Here is a 19,575-nt window from a genome sequence, read left to right as displayed (position 1 = left end):
GCACACTATAACTGCCCTGTCGATCTCTCTGTCTTTAGAACAGGCTCTATTTACCCTAGTAATAATGTAGATACCCTAAAATCATACTTTCCACAAAGGCTTAATCATTATTATTAATAGTCTTTACTAGTTAAGGTGTCTATCAATGTGGTTAGTACAACGGATAGAACAGTCAGTTTACAACAGAATGTTCTTATTTTTTTTTATAGAAAAGAGGACATATGCTGTATTTCATGGACAAATCTATTTATCATTGTGTCCAGTAATTTCTATGCTGTATTTGAGTTGCTTGGCTATATTTTTGTTTGTCTGTTTGTTTTCATAAACATTCTGCTTTAAAAAAAAACAACAACCTTGCTTTCAATCTAGATATAAAATTGTGTTTAAATCATTGACTTTGCACTGAAATGTTCAGAAATTAGTTGTATTAGTTTTGTGGGGGAAACTAACAAGAAAATAACTTCTGTTTCTTGTCATGATACGGTCAGAATGTTTGAGAAATCTATTCTATTATCTGTATATTCTAAATCTATTCTATTATCTGTATATTCTAAATCTATTCCATTATCTGTATATTCTAAATCTATTCTATTATCTGTATATTCTAAATCTATTCTATTATCTGTATATTCTAAATCTATTCTATTATCTGTATATTCTAAATCTATTCTATTATCTGTATATTCTAAATCTATTCTATTATCTGTATATTCTAAATCTATTCTATTATCTGTATATTCTAAATCTATTCTATTATCTGTATATTCTAAATCTATTCTATTATCTGTATATTCTAAATCTATTCTATTATCTGTATATTCTAAATCTATTCTATTATCTGTATATTCTAAATCTATTCTATTATCTGTATATTCTAAATCTATTCTATTATCTGTATATTCTAAATCTATTATCTCTTCTTTGAGAGAGATTGTTCATGGTTGAAAAAGTGAAGAAAAAAAAGTGGTCTTGTTGGAAAAACTCACATTGAGAGAATGAGAGAATTTTATCCAAAGCCTGTATAGTTTACATAAATGTCCATCTTGTAATTTGTATTTTTTTTCTTTGGGAGTGTGTTTTTGATTTGATTATGAATTAAAGATGGCAACAACCTAATCTTGTTCCTGTTTTAGGCCTACTTTTGTGTATGCCATATAGGGCTAGATTTCAGTTATCCACCCTTTCCTTGCCTCAGAGAAAAGTCAGGAAAGCAACTATAATTTATCTAACCTCTTGTCTCTCAATGTAAATGTATATTGAATTGACCCAGTTGGCTAAAAATAATTTAGAAAATGCACTTTTGACACAGACAGGGTATATCCTAGGCCCAGGGCTGTCTCTGGGCCTACACTTTGCACCTTTTTCAATACGGAACTCTCAATAAATCCTGATCAGATCAATCAATATAATCGTACAAATCATGTTAGGGAGCAATTTCCCAAATGGGTTTTTAAGTTGGTGTTGAGCAGCATGTTCTCAATGACAGATAATCCAAAATGTAATAAGACATCCTGAATACAGAAGCTATTTAACTAGGATCAGACATAATAAGATCAAGCTATGACGTTTGGGCTTTGATTGAGATGGGATACAGACAGCAAAGGACCTTTTTTCTGTAGTTTCTTGGTCATATGGTGGAGAGCGTGCGTTTTAAATTAAGCACCATGGACAGCACCACTGCCGTCGGCACACCTTGGCGCTTCGGCCCGACTTTGAACTCTACTTCTCCGGGCTTCAAATCTAGTACTGTGGCGCCCACGATTTTTCCACGGGCAGGCTACAGCATCCTCTCCTATCTTATGTTCATCAATGCCATTTTCTCTGTTTTTAACAATACTCTGGTGATAACGGTGTTGGTGAAGAATCGTACTCTCCTCAATCCAATGAATGTGATCATCCTCAGTTTAGCCGTGTCCGATTTGATGATAGCCTTGTGCGGTTCGTCGATAGTCACCATTACCAACTATCATGGTTCATTCTTTCTTGGCGACGAGTTCTGCATCTTTCAAGGATTTGCTGTGAACTATTTCGGTAAAGTAATTCATTTTTATTTATTTATATAGGATGTCTTTGAATCATGTGAACTGAACTCAAACTTTTAATAAAAAAAACGATGTTTTGTTGTTGTAGCCTGAAAGTGTTGAAAATGCAAGTCTAATTCGATCAAGTTAACTCAATGTGTTGAATTGAGTTTGGGGGGGTATTCAGATCTGTAATCTTCTGGTTGTGAAGCCAGGGTTCATATCCTGATGATCTAAGATCAGTTTGACCTTTTAGATCACAATGGACAGTATTACATGGACAGGATCAGAATCGGGTCCTAGATCAGCACTCATACTCTCAGACACTTTATGAACACACTGCCCCCCCCCCCCGGTCTCCTCTCCCTCAGGTCTGGTGTCTATGTGCACGTTAACACTGCTGGCGTACGAGCGCTACATCGTGGTGTGTAAGCCCATGGCAGGCTTCAAGATGAACGTACGTCGGAGCTTTCAGGGGCTCCTGGGGGTCTGGCTGTTCTGTTTGTTCTGGGCCGTGCCCCCACTGCTGGGTTGGAGCTCCTATGGACCCGAGGGCGTCCAGACCTCCTGCTCTCTGGGCTGGGAGGAGAGGCCAGTATAATGTCTTATAACTTGTAATAGGCATGTATGAGCCTTTATAATGCCCTGTAACATGGTTTAAAGTGTGTTATGACTTGTTTATAATGTCCTGTAACATGGTTTATAGTGTGTTATAACTTGTTTATAATGTCCTGTAACATGGTTTATAGTGTGTTATGACTTGTTTATAATGTCCTGTAACATGGTTTATAATGTGTTATAACTTGTTTATAATGTCCTGTAACATGGTTTAAAGTGTGTTATGACTTGTTTATAATGTCCTGTAACATGGTTTATAGTGTGTTATGACTTGTTTATAATGTCCTGTAACATGGTTTATAGTGTGTTATAACTTGTTTATAATGTCCTTTAGCATGGTTTATAATGTGTTATAACTTGTTTATAATGTCCTATAACATGGTTTATAATGTGTTATAACTTGTTTATAATGTCCTATAGCATGGTTTATAATGTGTTATGTCTCTCCAGGTCCTGGAGTAACTATAGTTACCTGATCCTGTACACGCTGTTCTGTTTCCTCCTGCCTGTCGCAATCATCATCTACTGTTACGCCAATGTCCTCACCTCCATGAGACGGGTACATATAGAGACTCAGCTCCCTGAGGGACATACCTTTTTTTAGTCAGTTTCTGTCCATATACCAAGTGTACAAAAGCCTCTTCCAGTTGGGATAGAGGGACTGTAACAGGGACTGTTCCTATAACTGGAGACTTTCAGAGGGGTTTAGACGCTGAGGACTGTGTCTGTAAGCTTAAACAGATCCTGTCGGTCGTGGGTTATCATCTTCCTCTTCTTCCTCCTCTCCCCCCTCTTCCTCCTCCTCCAGCTTAACCGTAGTACGGAGTTGCAGGGCGGTCGTCCCTGTCTGCAGGACAACGAGCGGGCGGTAAGGATAGTGCTGGCCATGATCGGGGCCTTCTTTGTCTGCTGGCTGCCTTACACAGCCCTGTCCGTGGTGGTTGTGGTGGACCCAGAGCTCCACATCCCTCCGCTAGTGGCTACCATGCCTATGTACTTCGCCAAGACCAGTCCCGTCTACAACCCCATCATCTACTTCCTAAGCAACAAGCAGGTGTGTGTACTGGAGGAGAGGGAGAGAGCAAAGCCAGAGTGAGAACACATCAGTTAAATCTGTGTAGATTATCGAAGGGGACTGCAACATAATCGGTTCCCTGTGGTTTTAATTCAATTAGAATACACCCTTGCCTTTTTGGTTATTTAGGCCTAGATTTGATCCATATCGGCAATTTTTCAGGTGTTCGCGAAGACGCCGTTCACGGTAAACGCTGCATGTGTCTGCTCAATCCGAAATTAAATCTAGCCCTTATTAGTTGACACTCATCCAGAGAGACTTGCAATCGGTGGCGTCTTGTGGATTGTCTTGTGTATTGAAGATTGTACAAATCGATTAATAATTCTTTACCACACATTCTGTACGTGGTTTGCTAACACTTCTATTCGTACTCCCCGTAGTTCCGTGATGCTACTCTGGAAGTCCTCTCCTGTGGGCGCTTCATTTCCCACGACCCGGCCACCGACACCATCCCCATGCACTCCATGACCCTGAGGACCACGGTGGGCAGAAGGGTGGGCAGAAAAAAACAAGGGATCAGTGCACACAGCAGGGTGCTTCCTCTGTGACTCCTCTCTCCTCCATCTCCTAAATCTCCATCTCCTCCATCTCCTAAATCTCCATCTCCTCTCTCCTCCATCTCCATCGCCTCTCTCCTTCATCTCCCCTCTCCTCCATCTCTCTCCTCATCTCCTCCTCTCTCCATCTCCTCCTCTCTCCATCTCTTCCATCTCCTCCATCTCTTCTCTCCTCCATCTCCTCCTCTCTCCATCTCCTTCTCTCTCCTCCATCTCTCCTCCATCTCCCCTCCATCTCCTCTCTCCTCCATCTCCATCTCCTCTCTCCTCCATCTCGCTCCCCCATCTCCTCTCTCCTCCACCTCTCCTCCATCTCCTCCTCTCCTCCATCTCTCCTCCATCTCCTCCTCTCCTCCATCCCCTCCTCTCATCCATCTCCTCCATATCCTCTCTCCTCCATATCCTCCTCTCCTCCATCTCCTTCTATCTCCTCCATCTCCTCAATATCCTCTCTCCTCATCTCCATCTCCTACATATCCTCTCTCCTCAATCTCCTTCATCTCCTCCATATCCTCTCTCCTCCATATCCTCTCTCATCCAAATCCTCCTCTCTTCTCCATATCCTCCTCTCTCCTCAATCTCCTCCATTTCTCCTCCATCTCTCCTCCATCTCCTCATCTCCTCTCTCTTCCATCTCCTCCTCTCCTCCATCTCCTCCTCTCCTCCATCTCCTCTTCAATCTCCTCCTCTCTCCTCCATCTCCTCCTCTCTCCTCCATCTCCTCCTATCTCCTCCTCTCTCCTCCTCTCTCCTCCATCTCCTCCTCTCTCCTCCTCTCTCCTCCATCTCCTCCTCTCTCCTCCATCTCCTCCATCTCCTCCTCTCTCCTCCATCTCCTCCTCTCTCCTCCATCTCTTCCACTGAAAACAGAAACGGGAGCCTAGAAGTATCGCAGTGGTCTGGGTCCATTCGAGCCCCATCACAGCTCATCACTCAGTGGAACCTAACTTCCACTTCAGTGGACTATTCACCCAGTGTCACATTGACATTAATGTATAATTATGTGAGAATTTGACTTAAGTGGAAGTTAGGGTTTGCAGAGATACAGAGAGAAGCTGCAGCCTCATCCTAAATAAAGTCCAGTCCGTGTCAATCAATTAATCAGTCAGCAAGCAAGTCCTTGTCTGCAGTACATTCAAAAAACTGAAATGGCGCAAGGATTCTAAAGTATAATAATGGGAGATTTTTTTAAAAAGAATTACAGAAAACGGGGGGGGGGGGGGGGGGTGCAAATTTGTCTTTGAAAATGATTTATTGAGATCCATTTTAGAGTAATGCAAAGCGTATTCTGTTTTCGTAGTGTGTATGTTTGTGTCTGTGTGAGTGTGTGTGTGTGTGTGATTGTGTATGTGCATGCATGCGTGCGTGTGAGTATTTTCAATTTCTGATATTTTACAGTGTATTTATTACAGTAAACCAACCAAGAGCAGGCATGCTACTTTCTTTTTTTGTGCTCTGTTTTGCAGTGGTGTGAAGTACTTGGGTAAAAAAAAATACTTTAAAGTACTACATAAGTCGTTTTTTTTGGGGTATCTGTACTTTACTTTACTATTTATCTTTTACTTTTACTGCACTACATTCCTAAATAAAATATTGTACTTTTTAATCCATACATTTTCCCTGACAACCAAAAGTACTCTTTACATTTTGAATGCTTAGCAGGACAGGAAAATTGTGAAATTCACACACTTATCAAGAGAACATCCCTGGTCGTCCCTACTGCCTCTGGCCTGGTGGACTCACTAAACACAAATGCATATTTTTTAAATAATGTCTGAGTGTTGGGGTGTGCCCCTGGCTATCCATACATTTTTAAAAATAAGAAAATGATGCCGTCTGATTTGCTTAAGATAAGGAATTTCAAATGATTAATACTTTTACTTCTACTTTTGATACTTTAGTACATTTTAAAACCAAATACTTTTAGATTTTTACTGGGTGACTTTCACTTTTACTTGAGTAATTTGCTATTAAGGTATCTTTACTTTTACTCAAGTATGACAATTGGATACTTTTTCCACAACTGCTGTTTTGTCGTGTGTGTGTAATGTGTGTGTGTGTGTGAGAGAGAGTGTGTGGTGTTGTGTGTGTGAGAGAGAGAGAGAGAGAGAGAGAGAGAGAGTGTGTGTGTGTGGTAGACACACGGTTTCTTAATTTTGTTCAGACGTATTTTAAATTTTATGCAAGTGATCTCAATTATTAAATAACACGAATCTACCAAATATTGATTGTTCTTGTACATTTCTTTGGCAAGACAAACTTCTTCTGAAAAGGTTTTCAGTCGCGGGTGTGATGTTAAGTGAAGTGTTTTTGTTCACACTGATCAACTCAGTTCAAAAGACACAACCCATTGGCCTACATAAACAGGATAGACAAACAAAGTGAGTCTCCTGGTCATTGTTCTGAGAGCAGCTTTTCTCAATCCTGGTCCGGACGACCCAAAAGTTGCACGTTTTTAGTTTTTACCCCTAGACACTACGCAGCCGATTCAAAAGATCAATTCATCATCAAGCTTTGATCATTTGAATCAGATGTGTCGGGCCAAGGCAGAAACAACAAAAAAATGTGCACCTCTTCGGATCACCAGGACCAGGATTGAGAAACTGTAGGAAAAAAATGAATGGACTGAACCATGAGAGATGTTATTCCAAAAAGTTCAATTGTCACTAAGTCATTTTTGGATCAAAGAACAGAGAGGATAATACACTGGTTTGATCTAATCCCAGATTTAGATATGACATCGCCTGTATGAGCTGGGAAATGTTTAATCAAAGAGTATTTCACACTTAATCCTGTTCTACAAATAGGATTATTCATTGTCACGTAGTAATCAAATAACACGCTCGGCTTTCATTCATTTCTTTGGATGGTTCAGGTAGACTACCTGTCAGGCACCTTGGCCGTCTTCCATAATACAGGCAGGTATTACTAACTATATGTCAAATCAAATCAAATTTATTTATATAGCCCTTCGTACATCAGCTGATATCTCAGGGTGCTGTACAGAAACCGAGCCTAAAACCCCAAACAGCAAGCAATGCAGGTGTAGAAGCATGGTGGCTAGGAAAAACTCCCTAGAAAGGCCAAAACCTAGGAAGAAACCTAGAGAGGAACCAGGCTATGTGGGGTGGCCAGTCCTCTTCTGGCTGTGCCGGGTAGAGAGGAACCAGGCTCTGAGGGGTGGCCAGTCCTCTTCTGGCTGTGCCGGGTAGAGAGGAACCAGGCTATGTGGGGTGACCAGTCCTCTTCTGGCTGTGCCGGGTAGAGAGGAACCAGGCTCTGAGGGGTGGCCAGTCCTCTTCCACATATGTCAATTCTTTAGTAGAAACACGAAAGGATTATACATTGTCACTGATTATCACTGTTTATTATCTATGCATAGTCACTTCATTCCTACCTCCGTGTACAAATTACCTCAACTAACCACTAACCCCGCACCCTGACTCGGTACCGGTACCTCCTGTATATAGCCTCCACACTGACTCTGTACGAGTACCTCCTGTATATAGCCTCCACACTGACTCGGTACCGGTACCTCCTGTATATAGCCTCCACACTGACTCGGTACCGGTACCTCCTGTATATAGCCTCCACACTGACTCGGTACCGGTACCTCCTGTATATAGCCTCCACACTGACTCGGTACCGGTACCTCCTGTAAATAGCCTCCACATTGACTCTGTACCGGTACCTCCTGTATATAGCCTCCACACTGACTCGGTACCGGTACCTCCTGTATATAGCCTCCACACTGACTCGGTACCGGTACCTCCTGTATATAGCCTCCACACTGACTCTGTACCGGTACCTCCTGTATATAGCCTCCACACTGACTCGGTACCGGTACCTCCTGTATATAGCCTCCACATTGACTCTGTACCGGTACCTCCTGTATATAGCCTCCACATTGACTCTGTACCGGTACCTCCTGTATATAGCCTCCACATTGACTCTGTACCGGTACCTCCTGTATATAGCCTCCACATTGACTCTGTACCGGTACCTCCTGTATATAGCCTCCACATTGACTCTGTACCGGTACCTCCTGTATATAGCCTCCACATTGACTCTGTACCGGTACCTCCTGTATATAGCCTCCACATTGACTCTGTACCGGTACCTCCTGTATATAGCCTCCACATTGACTCTGTACCGGTACCTCCTGTATATAGCCTCCACATTGACTCTGTACCGGTACCCCCTGTATATAGCCTCCACATTGACTCTGTACCGGTACCTCCTGTATATAGCCTCCACATTGACTCTGTACCGGTACCTCCTGTATATAGCCTCCACATTGACTCTGTACCGGTACCTCCTGTATATAGCCTCCACATTGACTCTGTACCGGTACCTCCTGTATATAGCCTCCACATTGACTCTGTACCGGTACCTCCTGTATATATCCTCGTTATTCTTATTGTGTTACTTTTTAGTATTATTTTTTACTTTAGTTTGTTTGGTAAATATTTTCTTAACTCTTCTTGAACTGCACTGTTGGTTAAGGGCTTGTAAGTAAAGCATATCACGGTAAAGTCTACACTTGTTGTATTCGGAGCGTGTGACAAAGTTTGATTTGATTTGAAAATGAAAATAAAAACGTCCAGATAGATGTGAGAAATGACCGTATCCCCATAGAGTAAGTATAGGCCACTGATGATAGTAGGGTCAGGTACAGTCTTCAATCTAAAAGTCTAGTACAATAGATAGATGGTACCTGTTGCTCATGCTTCCTGTCTAACAGCCAACTGGCTCTAACAGGCTTCTATCATAAAACATGTATTTAACACATGTGAATTCTTTACTAAAAACATTAACGTACGAATAACTTAAAGAGTATTTTCACGATAAAAGGGTCAGGTTTAGATTTCTATAACTGTTTAGATTGGTCTAAAAACACATAGATGACACCTCTTGCTCAGCCTGCATTGTGTCTCTACTATACACAGTAGTGAGCCATTGCTAGGTTTTTGTGTGCGGTTTTAGAACACCTAACAGGCAGGGTTGGGTCAGTATTGCCAATAAGTCAGCAGTGCCATTTGTAATAAGCATGTCTTCAATACAGCCTGTCGCTCTCAAACACTTCATAGAGACACATCCAATTAAACCCACCACCCTCACTATAATCCCCACTGAGGATACAACACAGCCAAGTGCAAATAGATGTGACTCACAGCGAGGATTCCCTGGAGACCAGTGAGCCATGCAGGGTGTCGATGAACACAAGTGGACAAAGCGGGGCGTCACCTAGGTCATATTCAACAGGCACTAAAAATAAGAAAACATATTGAAACAGCGAGGGACTACCTGAACTTGTCCAATAAGAACCCTCATTTTCGTTTTCCGTTGCACAATGTTTTGCAAAATGTTGTTATGGCATGCCCTAATGAATACAACCCCGTCATAATGACAGTGACTAAGGGCGTGGTATGAAGGTTGTGCTTCATTGTGCTTTGGGTATGGAGTAGATGTTGTTGCAGATACCAGTAATAAGCTTAGGTTCATAAATTATTCTGAAAAGGATGGAGAGATGGAACTGTTTTTCTAAAATGGATCTCAAACCTTTTTAAGATGGAACTATATCCAAGAACTCTGCCTATTTCATGGGGATATGGGAACGACACAGTTTGGGAGGAGTACATTGACATCTCATTTACCGTTGCAAACTGTGCAGTATTATTCTCGACCTCATTTGTCGGCATTGCAGCGAATGTGTTTGTCACATGGGCAGTGTACCGTCAAAAGTCTCTTAGAACATGGAACAACGCGCTCCTGGTCAACCTCGCCGTTATCGACACCCTCCGTTGTTGTATTGACTGTCCCATTCTTCTCACCATCGTTCTGAAGGGACCCGTAGGAGGAGGTCTGGAGGAACTGCTCTGTGACACCCAGGTCGCCTCCTTCTCATTCAGCTGCTGCATTCAGTTGCTCACCTTGGCCTGCATCAGCATGGAAAGACATCAAGCGATCACCCACCCTTTCAAAATCACCCAGCGCCGAAGACGCATTCTGGTGTGGATCCCCTTGACCTGGATGGTGGGTGTTCTCGTTGCGGCCTTTTGTTTGACGTTTGTCAAGGACTCACCTGTGTATGTTAGGTGCAGGGGATGGGAGGTAAACGTGCAACTATCCTATGACACCTTTGGACTCTATATATTACTTCCGCTATGGTCAACCTGCTTCACTGTCATTATTGGATTCTATGCTCGTATATTTATCATAGTGAGAGCACACGGTCGAAAAATATTTGATAAGGGATCTTTTCCAGCACCCAAACAGGACATCATGAAAGAAGCAACAAATACAGTTCAGGAAGAGGATGATAAAGATGGGAAAACAAAACATGAGGAGACTGAGAAAACTGAACTAGAGGAGAAAAGGGAAATGGACCGAAAAGAGAATAGGCAAGGGGAAACTGTTCAGCAAGAACATGCGCTACCCGTTGAAAAACAGTTATCCAGAAAGGACCCTGAGATTGGATTTACGAACACGACAACAAAGAACCTTCAAGGAGCCATGAAAGGCTCTTCGGACAACATGACAGAAACCAAGACTCTGGGTAGCAAATCTAAGCTGCTCGCCACTAAGGTGAAACTACCACGCGTTTCATTCATGCCACAGGTGGATAACCCCAGTTCCAAGGTGCTCAAGTTGGTAGACTTGGAACAAGACAAGGATGTCCGTTCACTCCATCCCAATTCTAATAGTGATCATGATGTCAAAGCAGATGATATTTCTCCATTACCTACCAAGGTTGAGGAGACTGTGGTAGCAATCCCCGTTCCAGAAACTCCAGCTGCGGAGCAATGCTTAGAGGTTGAAGGTGGCGTCTGTATGATGCCGTCGTTCGCTAACAAAGAGCATGCCAAAAAAAAGAAGGAGAGTAAACTGGCGAAGCGTTCTGGTTACATCATTCTCACCTTTCTGATATTCTGGATGCCAATGATAGTGATGATGGTGGCCAACGTATTCTGCAACAGAAGAAGGAATTTCAGGGTAAGTTGTTTTCTTATGTTTCTGATGGTCATTGTGAACTGTGGTGATGCTGTTTTTCAAATATATATTTTATATCAAAGCTTCTATCAATTGCATAATATCAAATGGAGGAACATTTTATTTTACCTTTATTTAATCAACTAAGCAAGTCAGTTAAGAACAAATTCTTATTTTCAATGACGGCCTAGGAACAGTGGGTTAACTGCCTGTTCAGGAGCAGAACGACAGATTTGTACCTTGTCAGCTCGGGGATTTGAACTTGCAACCTTCTGGTTACTCTAACGCTCTAACCACTAGGCTACCCTGCCGCCCCATGACTGTAGAGCTGTGAATTAGATGTATCGGTTGATTTATTATTGTTGCTTTTGTCAGTCAGCTGTTTATTGCTTTGTTTTTCAGGTGCACGCGGGTATTTGTTCTCCATGCTGTCCGTAGACCATTTATTTAGCTTTAATATTTTCTAACAATATTTGTTTTCTTTCCTGGATCAGCTGATGACGGTCGACAATATCACTAGACAACTAGTTTACAGTTAGACACCAATGCGCATCCAATCCACCCAACAAGTATAGGCTTCAAGTTAATGGCAGTATCCCTACAGTATATATAGTTTACTCTTTCAGTTAGAATAATTCGATTTTGCAATGGAATAGGCCTTATTTTGGATTTGTGTTCCCATGACAACAGTTTTCACGGCGAAACATCATAATATGTTCCATAGCCATGGCTATACTTACAGCGCCTTTCCCGAGATATCCCAAGATCCATGCTTCCTACAGGGTTTAAGTTCACTGTTCTGAATATATTGTTAAATGCTTAATAATGACAAATAACACAGTCATAAATGTAATTAATGTAAGGAAAGAATGGCATTGGAGGGTAAACGCAAGTGAAAGCAGTTTACTCCCCTTTTTAAAAAAAATGCAGTTATGTCACTGGTTATTGGTAGGCATCTTTGAAGTTCATGGTAATGCACATCTTATAAAAGTCTGTTTTTCCTGGCACCGTTTCCGACTAATTTAATGTCAGCAAGAGGCATCAATTAATGTAGGCCTAATCAACCGCAATCGAAAAATGTCGTTAGGAACACTTTTTTTGTGTGTTTTGGAACAGTTGTCTATTTCATTCATAAAAATAGCAGAATTGCACATGCAGTGCACTGTTTGGATGCTGCCATTATTTTGCAGTGGACGAAAGCACAGGTAGCATACATTTTTCCCCACAGTGATTTATATGACAATCAGATAATCAAAGGTAATTCTTTTTTTTACCGTTAAATGGCATTACACTGTAACGACCCTGGGTTTATAAGCGCGGTGTATCGACTCTGCCGCACGAGCATGCTTTTGGGGCACAGTCGATAGCGCGCTGGACTTCGCGCTAGAAGGTTGAGGGTTTGAGACCCGCTCCCGGCCTGTTTCATTACGATACTATTAGGCCCATAAAGAAATAAGTGCACGCCTGCACCCAATAAATGCCACGGTGTAATTATTACGCAATACATTTGAAAGCTTTTGGGATTCTAAAATCCCCTTTTGATCCATCTATTTATTTATTTAGTGTTCAATTATTCAATGCATCTTTGTACTATTCTGAACAGAGATTACTATAGGAGGTTATACAATTCTAATACAGCATATACATTGTTTCACATGTTTCTGCCTTTCAGATGGCGACTGCTCAGAATCTGGAGATCCTGTTTGTATCAGTGGCCTGCATGACCTCTGCCAGTAACCCCATAACCTACGCTGTGGTCAACCCTCAGTTCAGGACAGAGTTCTACCATCTTAGGAGGAAATGTCAAAGGTTATGGACAAGAGCTTAGACACACTACAGATAACTCTCTGATCTTTATTATGGCGTGTGCTTGGGATATGATAGTCACTTTTAAATGGTAGTAAGCATTGTAATTTATAATGATCCTAACACATCAAAAAGTCTTCATCTCTTGCCAGAACTGGGGGTCAGTCTCAGATGGGGGTGTCTCATGTGTGATGTAATGCATCTCCTTGTTTGGTCCCAGGCTGGTTCTCAGGTAGGTCAACGACATCACTCATCCTCAGTAGTTAGGGCCCGATTTAGACTGAGGAAATGATGCCTTTCTTATGTATGACTTTCCCATGGACTTCTCAGTAGTTGGTATTCAGACTTACCTTATGAAGGTGAGTAAAGGGCTTTACAGACGTGGTTCCCTTGTGCGGCTGAATAAATGTAATTCGACTGCTTAAAACCCTCCCAATTGCTGGCCAACAGATTTTCTCGTGGAGTTTTCAATGAATAGGGCTTTCATTCCATTTATCTTAAGCGATATAAGCCAAATACACTGTACCTTGTAGTTATACTTTTGTCCATAGACTCAATAAAATATATGGAGAGAACGTGTTCAGAAAGAAAGCCATCTAAATATATGCATTTTCGTCTCCGTTTCAGCACCAATTGGTAGATTTAAATATTCTGTGATCTTGTAGATTATTCAGGTTCAGGATAGTATTTAAGAATCATTAAGAAAAAACTAGTTTAGAGAGCCTTTAAGCACGAAAGAAAGAAAACCGTGGTTTGAACCTTTTGCCACATTCATTTCTTCAGCCCATGGTAATGTTGGAAGATTAGTGTACATAGAATTATAATAGAGAGATTTGTGTACAATGGTTGGCTATAGCCTGTTCTAGTGCCTGCACTAACCACAGAACTGTACTAATACAAGGCCAAGTATTACGCCATGCGTCGGTTCAAACCGTTACGGCTTGGTGTGCTCTCCGTAACGATTTAATTCGCCTCGGGTCAGAATCGTGCCCTTAATGAACACTGAGGTGTTGCCCTGCTGGGCTGTGAGACCCAGACCAAATGTGGACCAAAATAAACAGGCTCTGTTGTCTAGTACTATACATCTCCATGGTTCACTGGCTCTATGGGCAGGACATAAGAACCTTCCTTCGCCCCATTTATGTGTGTGTCTGTTTGTGTGTGTGTGTGTGTGTGTGTGTGTGTGTGTGTGTGTGAGCATGCGTATGTGTGTCTGTGTGTGTGTGTGTATGCGTGTGTGTGTGTGTGCGAGCATGTGTATGTGTGTCTGTGTGTGTGTGTATGCGTGTGTGTGTGTGTGCGAGCATGCGTCTGTGTGTGTGTGTGTATGCGTGTGTGTGTGTGCGTGCGTGTGTGTGTGTGTGCGAGTATGTGTGTGTGCATACAAGTGTGTCTGTGTGTGTATAATCAGAGTTAGGCCTGTCTCTGTAGGTTCTCCACCCTGGACCAACCACTGAGTCTGTCAGGCCCTCACACGCCCTCCAGCCCCCCTGGAGAGACAGGCTAGGAGACCTCATTATTACCCTGTACAGAGTGGGAGTCACTGGACCAAGTCTCACAGCCTGGGGTCTAACTAGGACTCCTTCTCAAATGGCATCCTAGTCCCTACTTAGGGAATAGGGTGCACAATATAGGGAAGACGGTGCCAATGTCAACAAATTCACAGCAGGGTGTCAGCACCTTAAGTTAAAAACCAAACTAAGGGTGATGACAGACTGACGGTGGCTTCACAGCCGGAATGTTTCTATGTTCTAGAATTAATACATATGTGTAAAATAACTTGTTCTATATTCTAGAATGATGTGTAAAATAACTTGTTCTATATTCTAGAATGATGTGTAAAATAACTTGTTCTATATTCTAGAATAAATACATGTAAAATAACTTGTTCTATATTCTAGAATGATGTGTAAAATTACTTTTAAAAAAATGTGGTCCCTCTACACTACAACCAATGGAACCAGCACCATCAGGACCATCACAATATCAGCACCATAAAAACACCAGCACCATAATAACATCAGCACCATCAGCACCATCAGCACCATAATTACATCAGCACCATAATAACATCAGCACCATAATAACATCAGCACCATCAGCACCATAATAACATCAGCACCATACTACCATCAGCACCATCAGCACCATCAGCACCATAATTACATCAGCACCATAATAACATCAGCACCATAATAACATCAGCACCATCAGCACCATAATAACATCAGCACCATACTACCATCAGCACCATCAGCAACATCAGCACCATAATACCATCAGCACCATCAGCAACATAGGCACCATAATACCATCAGCACCATAATAACATCAGCACCATAATAACATCAGCACCATCAACACCATAATAACATCAGCACCATACTACCATCAGCACCATCATCCCCATCAGCACCACAATACCATCAGCAGAATGAGCAACATCAGCACCATAATAACATCAGCACCATCAACAACATAATAACATCAGCACCATCAGTACCATAACACCAGCACCATAATAATATCAGCACCATCAGCACCATTAATACACCAGCACCATAATATCATCAGCATCATAATACCATCAGCACCATAAAAACAACAGCACCATCAGCACCATTTTTACATCAGCACCATCAGCATCATAATAACAACAGCACCATCAGCAATATCAGCACCATCAGCACCATTATAACGTCAGCACCATCGGCATCATAATAACATCTGCACCATCAGCACCATAATATCATCAGCATCGTAATACCATCAGCAATATAATAACAACAGCACCATCAGCATCATAATAACATCATAACCATCAGCACCATTATAGCATCAGCACCATCAGCACCACAATAACATCAGCACCATAATACCATCAGCACCATAATAAAATTAGCACCATCAGCACCAAAATACCATCAGCACCAACTGCAGCATAATATCATCCGCACCATAATAACATCAGCACCATAATAACATCAGCACCATAATAACAACAGAACCATCAGCACCATAAATCATCTGCACCATCAGCAACATAATAACATCTGCACCATCAGCAACATCAGCACCATCAGCATCATAATGACATCAGCACCATCAGCACCATAATATCATCAGCATCATAATACCATCAGCACCATAATAACATCAGCACCATCAGCACCAAAATACCATCAGCACCAACAGCACCATAATATCATCCGCACCATAATAACATCAGCACCATAATAACAACAGCACCATAATAACAACAGCACCACCAGCACCATAATAACATCAGCACCATAAATAATTTGCACCATCAGCACCATAATAACAACAGCACCATAATACCATCAGCACCACCAGCATCATAATAACATCAGCACCATCCACACCATAATAACATCATAACCATCAGCACCATTATAACATCAGCACCATCAGCACCATAATAACATCAGCACCATCAGCACCATAATAACATCAGCACCATCAGCACCATAATAACATCAGCACCATCGGCATCCAAATAACACCAGCTACATCAGCACCATAATAATATCATAACCATCAGCACCATTATAATATTAGCACCATCAGCACCATTTTTACATCAGCACCATCAGCATCATAATAACAACAGCACCATCAGCAATATCAGCACCATCAACACCATTATAACGTCAGCACCATCGGCATCATAATAACATCTGCACCATCAGCACCATAATATCATCAGCATCGTAATACCATCAGCACCATAATAACAACAGTACCATCAGCATCACAATAACATCATAACCATCAGCACCATTATAGCATCAGCACCATCAGCACCACAATAACATCAGCACCATAATACCATCAGCACCATAATAAAATCAGCACCATCAGCACCAAAATACCATCAGCACCAACAGCAGCATAATATCATCCGCACCATAATAACATCAGCACCATAATAACATCAGCACCATAATAACAACAGAACCATCAGCACCATAAATCATCTGCACCATCAGCACCATAATAACATCTGCACCATCAGCAACATCAGCACCATCAGCATCATAATGACATCAGCACCATCAGCACCATAATATCATCAGCATCATAATACCATCAGCACCATAATAACATCAGCACCATCAGCACCAAAATACCAACAGCACCATAATATCATCCGCACCATAATAACATCAGCACCATAATAACAACAGCACCACCAGCACCATAATAACATCAGCACATAAATAATTTGCACCATCAGCACCATAATAACAACAGCACCATAATACCATCAGCACCATCAGCACCATTATTACATCAGCACCACCAGCATCATAATAACATCAGCACCATCCACACCATAATAACATCATAACCATCAGCACCATTATAACACCAGCACCATCAGGACCATAATAACATCAGCACCATCAGCACCATAATAACATCAGCACCATCAGCACCATAATAACATCAGCACCATCGGCATCCAAATAACACCAGCTACATCAGCACCATAATAATATCATAACCATCAGCACCATTATAATATTAGCACCATCAGCACCATAATATCATCAGCATCATAATACCATCAGCAACATAATAACATCAGCACCATCAGCACCAAAATACCAAGAGCACCATAATATCATCCGCACCATAATAACAACAGCACCACCAGCACCATAATAACATCAGCACCAAGAGCACCATAATATCATCAGCATCATAATACCATCAGCAACATAATAACATCAGCACCACCAGCACCATAATAACATCAGCACCATAAATAATTTGCACCATCAGCACCATAATAACAACAGCACCATAATACCATCAGCACCAAGAGCACCATAATATCATCAGCATCATAATACCATCAGCACCATTATTACATCAGCACCATCAGCATCATAATAACATCAGCACCATCAGCAATATCAGCACCATCAGCACCATTATAACATCAGCACCATCAGCATCATAATAACATCAGCACCATCAGCACCATTATAACATCAGCGACACCGGCATCATAATAACATCAGCGACACCAGCACCATAATAACATCATAACCATCAGCACCATGATAACATCAGCACCATCAGCACCATAATAACATCAGCACCATAATACCATCAGCACCATCAGCATCATAATAACATCAGCTACATCAGCATCATAATAACATCAGCTACATCAGCACCATAATACCATCAGCACCATCAGCACCATAATAACATCAGCATCATCAGCACCATAATAACATCAGCACCATCAGGACCAATAACATCAGCACCATCAGGACCAATAACATCAGCACCATCAGCACTATAATAACATCAGCACCATCACCACGACCAATGGAACCAGCACCATCAGGACCATCACAATATCAGTACCATTAGCACCATAATAACATCAGCACCATCACCACAACCAATGGAACCAGCACCATCAGGACCATCACAATATCAGCACCATAAAAACACCAGCACCATAATAACATCAGCACCATCAGCATCATAATAACATCAAAACTATCAGCAACATCAGCACCATCACCACCTTAATAACATCAACATCAGGACCATCACAATATCAGCACCATTATTGTGCACCATCAGCACCATAATAACAACAGCACCATCATCACCATAATAACATCAGCACCATAATAACATCAGCACCATCAGCACCATAATTACATCAGCACCATAATAACATCAGCACCATAATAACATCAGCACCATCAGCACCATAATAACATCAACACCATCACCACAACCAACCAATGGAACCAGCACCATCAGGACCATCACAATATCAGCACCATAATAACATCAGCACAATCAGCATCATAATAACATCAGCACTATCAACAAATTCAGCACCATCAGCACCTTAATAACATCAGCACCATAATACCATCAGCACCATTATAACATCAGCACCATCAGCATCATAATTACATCAGCATCATAATAACATCAGCTACATCAGCACCATAATAACATCAGCACCATAATATCATCAGCACCATAAAAAACATCAGCACCATCAGCACCTTAATAACATCAGCACCATAATACCATCAGCACCATTATAACATCAGCACCATCAGCATCATAATTACATCAGCATCATAATAACATCAGTTACATCAGCACCATAATAACATCAGCACCATCAGCACCATAATAACATCAGCACCATCACCACAACCAATGGAAACAGCACCATCAGGACCATCACAATATCAGCACCATAAAAACACCAGCACCATAATAACATCAGCACCATCAGCATCATAATAACATCAACACTATCAGCAACATCAGCACCATCACCACCTTATTAACATCAGCACCATAATAACATCAGCACCATCAGCACCATAATAACATCAGCACCATAATAACATCATCACCATCAGCATCATGATAGCATCAGCACCATCAGCAACATCAGCACCATCAGCACCATAATAACAACAGC

At 41.6% G+C, this 19,575-nt stretch overlaps 1 protein-coding gene across 1 annotated transcript; it reads left to right on the top strand.

The window, feature by feature from the left end:
* The first annotated feature begins 798 nt into the window (after window positions 1-798).
* parietopsin lies at window positions 799-4,322 on the top strand. The gene is made up of 5 exons (XM_021580524.2): window positions 799-2,031; window positions 2,393-2,612; window positions 3,090-3,198; window positions 3,448-3,693; window positions 4,095-4,322. Exons 1-5 carry the CDS (start codon window positions 1,632-1,634, stop codon window positions 4,260-4,262), a joined length of 1,143 nt encoding a protein of 380 aa, XP_021436199.2. The 5' UTR covers window positions 799-1,631; the 3' UTR covers window positions 4,263-4,322.
* Window positions 4,323-19,575: the final 15,253 nt, after the last annotated feature.

Source organism: Oncorhynchus mykiss, chromosome 2 (assembly GCF_013265735.2).
Source record: "Oncorhynchus mykiss isolate Arlee chromosome 2, USDA_OmykA_1.1, whole genome shotgun sequence".
NCBI lineage: Eukaryota > Metazoa > Chordata > Actinopteri > Salmoniformes > Salmonidae > Oncorhynchus > Oncorhynchus mykiss.
This window is presented reverse-complemented; position numbering and strand designations above follow the sequence as displayed.